The sequence below is a fragment of the Cololabis saira genome, chromosome 13 (assembly GCF_033807715.1).
Source record: "Cololabis saira isolate AMF1-May2022 chromosome 13, fColSai1.1, whole genome shotgun sequence".
Lineage (NCBI taxonomy): Eukaryota > Metazoa > Chordata > Actinopteri > Beloniformes > Belonidae > Cololabis > Cololabis saira.
Genome location: NC_084599.1, coordinates 6602525 through 6611589, shown reverse-complemented (window position 1 = coordinate 6611589; position 9065 = coordinate 6602525). Strand labels below are relative to the sequence as shown.

At 43.6% G+C, this 9065-nt stretch overlaps 1 protein-coding gene across 1 annotated transcript; it reads left to right on the top strand.

Moving 5' to 3' along the window:
- The first annotated feature begins 5062 nt into the window (after window positions 1-5062).
- LOC133458741 (uncharacterized) lies at window positions 5063-8273 on the top strand. The gene is made up of 3 exons (XM_061738943.1): window positions 5063-5179; window positions 6291-6363; window positions 7231-8273. Exons 1-3 carry the CDS (start codon window positions 5063-5065, stop codon window positions 8271-8273), a joined length of 1233 nt encoding a protein of 410 aa, XP_061594927.1.
- Window positions 8274-9065: the final 792 nt, after the last annotated feature.

Here is a 9065-nt window from a genome sequence, read left to right as displayed (position 1 = left end):
GGCTACAAGACAAAGTTTCCTAGTTATGTGGCGTCGCATCATACTATTAATTAAATTATATAATGTTATGTTATTTGTCACAACACCACACAATTCATTGACTTGATAATTAACTTCAATGGTGGTTTGCAGGCAAAGTTTAAAATCTTGCCTTACCCGTTTCATTGTCCTCATTTGTCCGAGAGCTCGCTTTTGTGAAAAAGTTGCCAATTTTGGCACACTTTGCTGCATCTGATTCTAGAGCTTTTCTCTTTTTTAATCTTTTCTTCTCCGCGCCACGCTTGCTCTTTCTAACTCTCCATCTCTCCATTACCACTGTCCGAGTGCACGGACGTGTTAAGCCTGAATTATGGTTCTGCGTTACACCAACGCAGAGCCTACGCCGTAGGGTGCGCGTCGCTGCGTACCCTATGCCGTAGGCTCTGCGTTGGTGTAACAGCCTTTACGTCACGGTGCGTCTGCAAAAAAAAAAAAAAAGAGCTTCCAGTGGAGGCGGAGGCGGCCAAGGGACAGCGGTAGCACTTATACATCCATGCGGTAGCATACCTGATCAACCCAGTGCAATGACTGAACACCGGCCCCCCCCCCCCAAAAAAAAAACTGAACACCGGCCCTCGCGGCCCAAACATCAGACCGGCCCACCGGGAATTGTCCCGGTCCTCCCGATTAGCCACTCCGGGCCTGGATGGCGTCGAGATCGTAAAAGAAGGCGGGGTAAGTGCGGAGGGCTACGAGCTCGGCTGAATCTCACAACGCACCGGCTCCCTTTACCCAGCCTTTTACTCGACAATGTCCGATCTCTGGTCAACAAAATGGACCAATTACGACATTGGATCACCAACAACAACAACATTATGGACTCAAACGTCATGATCTTCCCAGAGACCTGGCTAAACAGCTCTTGCCCGGACAGTACCATCGAGCTAACAGGCCGCTACTAGAGATGCACCGATTTGATCGGCAACTGATCGATATCGGCCTGATAATGCCCCTATTGGTTTTGATCGGATATCGAAAAATAATAGTTCATAGCGGGCCGATCTGATGACGTTTACAACAACAAATGCCCCCGCGCGGGCGTTCCCACACCTCAGACCAAGCTGTCCTGAGGGGGCGTCGGCCTCGCCGGTACGGGAGCTTTACAATGTCTGAAAAGGACAACACATTTGCAGTTTGCAAGCTGTGTGCAAAGGAGATACTCCGAGGAGGAATGTTACAAAAGAATTTCAACACAACGAAGCTGATTAGACATTTGAAAGTTTTTCCACACAAAAGGACTATATTGAGTTTCCAAAGTTGGCTGCTGTTAAGGCAGAGAAAGAAAAGGAGCAACGCCGCCAACTCCGCTGAACGTAATAGAGACCTATAAACGACAGTAAGAAAAATAAAGAACTACATCGTAAAGTAATAGATTCATATGCTTTGCTCATCAACCGCTTTCTGTTGTAGAAGACATCGGTAACGAAATGCAGTTAGCATCTAACCAGAAAAAATGGGAAAATCTTAAAAAAAAAATATAAGGTAAGCAATGGTTATGGTAGGTAATATTATCTGCTGAAGAGATGATGCCAGGGATTAAAGTTCTCCGTCTCTAGACGGATTTCCGTCAATTTGAAAATTAGAGAAAAAAAAAAAAGAACAAAAAAAATGTGCACGTGCGTTATCATGTTAAACCTGAATTATGGTTCTGCGTTAAATCGACGCAGAGCTAAGCCGTAGGCTCTGCGTTGGAGTAACGCTGAACCATGAATCAGCCTTTAGGCATTAAACTGGCGCTATTGTAAACCAATGAAGCGAGCCAGAGCCTTGGTATTAGCCAATCAGGAACAGAGGGGGGCGTGTTGGATCAAGGGGGTAGTCTGGGGGAGCAGTCACCCCGTCGCCCTCCTCTCCCCGCCGCCGGAGGTGCGGCATTCGGCCCGCCTCGCGGCGCGTCGTCGGGCGGGGGTCTTTCTGGGGGGCGTGTCGGGGCCGCGCGGAAGGCGGACCGGTGGGGGGATCGGATACGGCGGTCGGCGGCGGCGACTCTGGACGCGCCGGGCCCTTCTCGCGGATCTCCCCAGCTGCGGCGCCCGTCGGGGACCCGTTCACGCGGCCCCCGGCGGGTCGCCTCTAGGTTTACCACCTTTCAGAAATAGAAATAAGGAACGCCTGATTTCAGCAGCGCAGGCGCCAAAAAAGGGACATCCCCAAAACTTCTAAACTGCATAGAAATGTATTTATTTTATATAAAAAAACGAAATGCTTTGATTTAAAGTGCTTTAATAGCATTGAACTTGCACGACTGTACAGACAACCAACCATACCAGTAACTGAAATAGCCTATCCTCCTATGCTACTGTACGTCCACATCAGCCCAGATGTAGAATATTGCTTAGTCAGTACTGGAGTTGAGGGGGATGAGGGGGGATGGCATCCCCTCCTGAAATAAAAATGGTCCAAATCATCCCCCCTGTAAAACACCATCCCTCCTTTCCATCCCTTATGTCATTTCCTCAATGAATGTGGTTTTACTGCTATTTCAACATTTAGAGTCATCACCAGAAAAATAACACCAGAAAAATAACTTATTTGACAATTTTCACCTGTTTTCAAGTAAATTTTCACTTGAAATAAGAAGGAAAATCTGTCAGTGGGACAAGATTTATCTTCTCATTACAAGCAAAAAAATCTTGTTTTTTCTACTTATTTCAAGTGAAAATCTACTTGAAACAGGTGAAAATTGTTGTTTTTTCCAGTGATGAGTCTTGTTTTAAGTGTAATGAGATTTTTTTTTTACTAAAATGAGACATTTTAACTAGAAATAGGACAAATATCCTTAAGATTTTGAGTTTTTGCAGTGATCCATTTTACTTATCCTGTGAAGGACAGAGTCATATTGATAAGTTCGGAAAAGTGTTTTTTATGGTTGTGTTTTGATGTATTTGATGTAAGCCCAGTGGATATTTAAAGCTTACAGAAGGCTGCATTTAACTGCTGCTATGCCATTCCTGCAGTATTTCTGCAGCTGTTTTGGTCACTGCTATTATTTGTAATATATTATATTATTTGTAATCAGCACAAATTATCTGTCCCCATATGATCAAATCCACCATCCCCCCTGATTTTTTTTTTTTTTACAACTCGAGTACTGGCTACAGGTGAAGGTCAGAACATTAGAATATGGTGTAAAAGTTAATTTATTTCCATAATTCAATTAAAAGGTGAAACTAATATATTACATAGTCTCATTACATGCAAAGCAAGATATTCTAAGCCTTTATTTGTTATCATTTTGATGGTTGAATTGTTTATTGATTTCATAAAATATTCAAATTTTTTTAGATTTTTTATTTGGGGTTTTCATAAACTGTGATCCATAATCACCAAAATTATAACAAATAAAGGCTTGAAATATCTCACTTTGAATGTAGTGGGAAATAAGATATTTGTTTCACCTTTAGTTGAATTTACTACGAATGAAGTTTTGCAATATATTCAACTTTTCCGACCTTCACATGTAGATTATGACATCAATAAATAAGAGCATAATATATGTCCGTATTGGTTCAATACGGAACGCAACTTTTAATTCAAGGGATGGGTGGCGACCCAAGTTCCGTAACTTTGGGGAGCAGAATCTTATTGGCTCGTAGATCCACAACACACTGGAAGGATCATCCGGGCGGCTGTACAGACACTGCAGAATTTGGTTGCTTTCCTCCTTCACAATAGGTGCAGTGCATAGATGAAGGGGGAATATGAACTGGCCTGAAAAAAAATTTTCAGTCAAAAATATTTTTTTTGCTTTAATCCCTGGATGATGCTTCCAGGGGAGCATCAAGGGGAGTTTTTCCTTGCCACTGTTTGGCTCAAGGCTTTTCTCCCACTAAGGGAGTTTTTACCTGCCATTGTTTATATAATAATTGCTCGGGGGTTTATGTTTATGTTTATGTTCATGTTCTGGATCTCTGGAAAGCGTCTAGAGACAACATCTGTTGTATTAGACGCTATATAAATAAAATTGAATTGAATTGAATTGAATTGCTTAACAAAAAAAAATCCATGTAAAGTATTTATTAATAATCGTGTGTGTGTGTGTGTGTGTGTGTGTGTGTGTGTGTGTGTGTGTGTGTGTGTGTGTGTGTGTGTGTGTGTGTGTGTGTGTGTGTGTGTGTGTGTGTGTGTGTACAGCGCGCGTGCTGTATAATAAAATCGCTGCGAGTCGCCCTGATTCAAACGTCTGACTCCAGCCCCCTGACCAATCAGTGGCGTGGAGGGTGATGACGTGAGATCCAGGGCCGACTCAGCCGCTTAGAACCTCGGCAGCCTCGTTACAGAAAAAGTATCTGCTTGGCGCGGCTCCACCCGCCTCGGCCCGTAGTGGAAAAGCGCAAGACGGGGGCGTGGCGGGTAGAAGCGAGCTGAGGTGGTACTAGTGGAAAAGGGCCATTAGTGGCGGGTGGCTGGCATTTAGCTCTGCCCTTATTGCTGGTGCATGCTTATCCTTCTCAAAACGAGTGTAGAACTCTGGGTTGGTGGGCTTGAAGTCACTGATGACCCGAATTTCCCTGCCACATCCGTTGGGGGTTGGAGTTGGAGAAGTGCTCCTCCACCTTCAGTATGTAGCAGTACTTGGCCTTCTTGATGCCCCGTTTCAGCTCAGCCCTGGCTGTGCTGTAGGTTTGTGCGTCTCCCGATCTGAAGGCGGTGTTGCGGGCCTTCAACAGTAGACGAACATCCTTGTTCATCCAGGGCTTCTGGTTGGGCTACATGGTGATCCGTTTCTGGGTGGTGATGACACTGTCTATGGTGGTGCAGATGTAGTCCATTACTGAGGAAGCGTAGCTCTGGATGTCAGTGTGGGGGTGAGTGGTTGCCTGGGCATCACACATACTCCAGTCTGTGTGTCTTGCAGCTCAGACTCAGCCCCCACAGGCCACACTTTTATTGTCCTCACTGTGGGTTTCACACGTTGGATGGGTGGAGAGTATGTAGGTGATAAAAACAGGGAGAGGGGGTCAGACTGTCCTATGTGGGGGAGGGGTGTCGCTCTGTATGCTCCTGAGATGTTGGAATAAACATGGTCCAGAGTCTTGTCTCCTCTGGTGTGGCAGGAAACATGTTGGTGAAATCTGGGGAGGACTGTCTTCAGGTTGGAGTGATTGAAGTCACCGGCAACAATAAAAGCAGCCTCCGGGTGTGTTGTCTGCTGTTTGCTAATGGCTGCATGCAGTTCTTTCATTGCAAGTCTAGCATTAGCATCCGGTGGTACATAAACAGCAGTGATGATAACTGATGTGAGGTAATAAGGTCGACATTTTACCATGAGAAACTCCACATCAGCTGAGCAGTGACTCTCGGTGATATCAGTTAGTGCACCAAGTATTGTTTATATAAATGCACAAACCTCCGCCTCTGGCTTTACCGGAGCCGACTGCAGTCCTGTCTGCCTGGTGAGAGTAGCGGCTAGAGATGCACCGATCAGGATTTTGACGGCCGATCACTGATCACCGATCTCGAAAACCAGTATCTGCCGATCCCGATTTTGCCAATCACAGCGAGAAATCCATAAATTCGTCAATATTGTCGTCTCATATACATGACACTGACATTGTATTATTAGGTTTCAAAATAAGGAGATGAGAAAGTATCATGAATTGTCTGTTTTATTGCAGGCTGAGGCAATAGTTCACCCTCTACAGAATCTTAGAGACGACATAAGCCGCTTTTGCACTAGTATCGCTTCTCCTCGGTTCTACCCGCCACGGCCCCATTTTGCGGTTTCGTACTAGGGCTGAGACGGGTAGAGCCGCTCCAAGTCGATACTTTTTTCTGTAACCATTTCAGCGAGGTTCTATAGACAAGTTTACCAGCCGTTTCCGCTCTACTTCCTAAACTCCTCCCCTGTAAGCAGTTCACTTCCGTTTTGGCGTTTTCCCATTGAAAAGAGTGGCAACATTGCTCGGACAAAGAGGTACAAAATGGATATTTCGAAGAAAAAAAGTGGTTCGGGAACGACATGTTCGGTAGTTGGATGTAAGAACAATAGGAAGAAGCTGAACGAGTGGTTGGATAGACAGTGCTACATCCACAAACCAGCTACAAAGAGGGAGTGTACATGTGCTCCATTGTTTTCATTTTTTCGGAAGCCTGATACCGACTTGGAATCAAGGACCTGGCTAAAGGCATTGAATCTGAAGAAACCACCCCGCAACATTTTTGTATGTTCGCATCACTTTGTGGAAAAAAAACCATCAAAGGATAATCCTTTCCCTGAGCTGTGGTTGGGTTATAATCGCTCTCCCCAGCCAAAGAGGCGTGAACTCCCGCGGCGGACCGCTGCCTCGCCCCGGAGAAAGAAACGCAGACTTGAATCTGAGGGTAAGTTCAGCAACTTTAGCTATGAAGCTGACAATACTGTTAATTATGAAGAAAGTTGTCATACACTAACATTGGTAAGGCAGTTGATGGTTTCGAGATGAGACAAACAATGCCCACCGTAGCTACATTAATTGTGTGTGTGTGTGTGTGTGTGTGCGCCTGCCTGCGTGTGTTAAGGCCTGATTTATGGTTCCGCGTTAAATCGACGCAGAGCCTGCGCCTTACGCCGTAGGCTGCGTCGATTTAACGCGGACTCATAAATCAGGCTTTAGTCTACATCATAAATACAAGGCAATGTAGCAGCCTGTTGTGATGATTGTGTGTCCACCTACATATTTAATAGAGTGTGTGTGTGCCTCTGTGTGTTAATCTACACACATTTCTAGTTAAAATGTCTCATTTTTAGTCAAATAAAATCTACTTATCACTTAAAACAAGAGTCATTACCGGAAAAAACAACAATTTTCACCTGTTTCAAGTAGATTTTCACTAAAAATAAGTAGAAAAAATCTGCCAGTGGAACAAGATTTTTTTTGCTCGTAATGAGAAGATAAATCTTGTCACTGGCTGATTTTTCTACTTATTTCAAGTGAAAATTTACTTGAAACAGGTGAAAATTGTCAAATAACAAGTTATTTTTCTGGTAATGACTTTTGTTTTAAGTGTAATGAGTTTTTTTGACTAAAAATGAGACATTTTAACTAGAAATAAGACATATTCCTGGTGAGATTTTGAGTTTTTGCAGTGAAATGTGAGTGCAATGTACAACACAAATAGTAAATTTTTTACCACTGTGATGTTTGTAGTGAGAGGACTCCATTCCTGCATTAATTTTGCTCCAACCATGTTTCCTCTTCCCTTTTTTAGGTGCTCCTGAAACCTGTCAGCCCGCCTGTGAGGCCGAGCCTGCTACACCGCAAGTTTGCGATGCTCAGACCCAATGGGAGGATCAGTCACGTGATGACCACACGTACTGTTCAACGACACCGACTGTTAAAGTGGACAAGGCCACCCAGTGCAAGGCAGAGCTTTCCTCTGTGACTAGCACCACGGTCATTGATGATGCAAGCTGTGGGCTGTATACAGGACTGCGTATGGTTCAATTTTTCACCGTGGTGAAAGTGTTGTTGCCTTACAATAAGCCATCAATTACCCTTCCTGTTGTTGACCAAATCCTGATGACCTTGATGAAGCTAAAACTAAACCTAATATTAGGAGATATAGCTTACCGCTTCAATGTGTCCAGAGCCATGGCAAGCATTGTGATTAGTCACTGGATTGACGTGATGGGTGGACAGTTCAAAGACATGATCTCCTGGCTTCCAAGAGACACCATTCGGGCCACCATGCCCTTGTCGTTTCAGAGGAACTACCCTCGAACCACCTGCATCATTGACTGTGCCGAAACTGCCATGCAGAGAGCCACAAACCACGACTCAAGGAGTGACACTTTCAGCCAGTACAAATCACGCAACACTGTGAAATATCTTATTGCTGTGGCCCCTAATGGGCTAATAATGTTTATATCTGACGCCTATGCTGGCAGAAGCAGCGATAAGTTTATCACCATCGACAGTGGGTTTCTGGACTATCTGAGGGCTGGTGATGAGGTCATGGCGGACCGTGGTTTCACCATTCGAGACTTACTCGATGAGAGAAGGGTCAGTTTGAACATCCCTGCAATCACCTACAGGCGCCATCAGTTGACTAATGAGGAGACGACACGCACCAGGAGAGTAGCCAATGTCCGCATACACGTGGAAAGAGCAATCCAAAGACTGAAGGTCTATAAGATTTTATCCCAGACTGTTCCCATTAGCATGGCACCGAAAATGGACAAAATCTTAATAATCTGTGCTGGCCTAGTTAACCTGAAGAGTCCACTGATCAGAATGCCTCCTGAGGATTAGAGTCTTGCCTTGTGTCCCTGTCTACCAACACCCAGCCATGTTGTTACTTAAATAAAAGATAAACAACAAATACTGTGTGCATTGTATTTTTTATTACATATGAATATTTTTATAGTGATGTAATTGTGTGGGCTGCTTTTGTATTTTAGTTAGTTAATATTTATTTCGGTCAATCACAAACATAAAAATCAACAAATAAGATAACACAGTTTTTTCCCTGGTCAACATTGTAATTATTTTGACCGAAAAGGTCTGGGCTTGAAGCATAAAGCTTATCTTGCCCACCTTTTAACAGAGTAGAAAAAAAAGAAAAAGAACAAATTTTTGTAAATATTTTGTAAATATTATCCGTTTATTTGGTGTTTACTACTTTTTTCTCTCTTGTACATAATCTTTTTCTACTTTTTATATTGCTCTTTTTTATTAACTATGGTTATTTCTATTTTACATTTTTTGTATAAAGCGTGTGTGTGTGTCTTAGGGACATCAAGGACTGGATGTCCAGAAATTTCTTGCTTCTAAATTCAGATAAAACAGAGGTTATCATTCTTGGTCCAGAGCATCTTAGGAAGGGACTAGATGATGTTGCGATGGCTTCCAGTGCAACTGTGAGAAACCTTGGTGTTGTTTTCGATCAGGATTTGTCGTTTAAACCATATGTTAATCAGGTTTGTATAATAGCGTTTTTCCATCTCCGTAATATTGCAAAAATTAGGAAAATCCTCTCGCAGAGTGATGCAGAAAAACTAGTTCATGCGTTTGTATCTTCTAGACTGGATTACTGTAATGTGT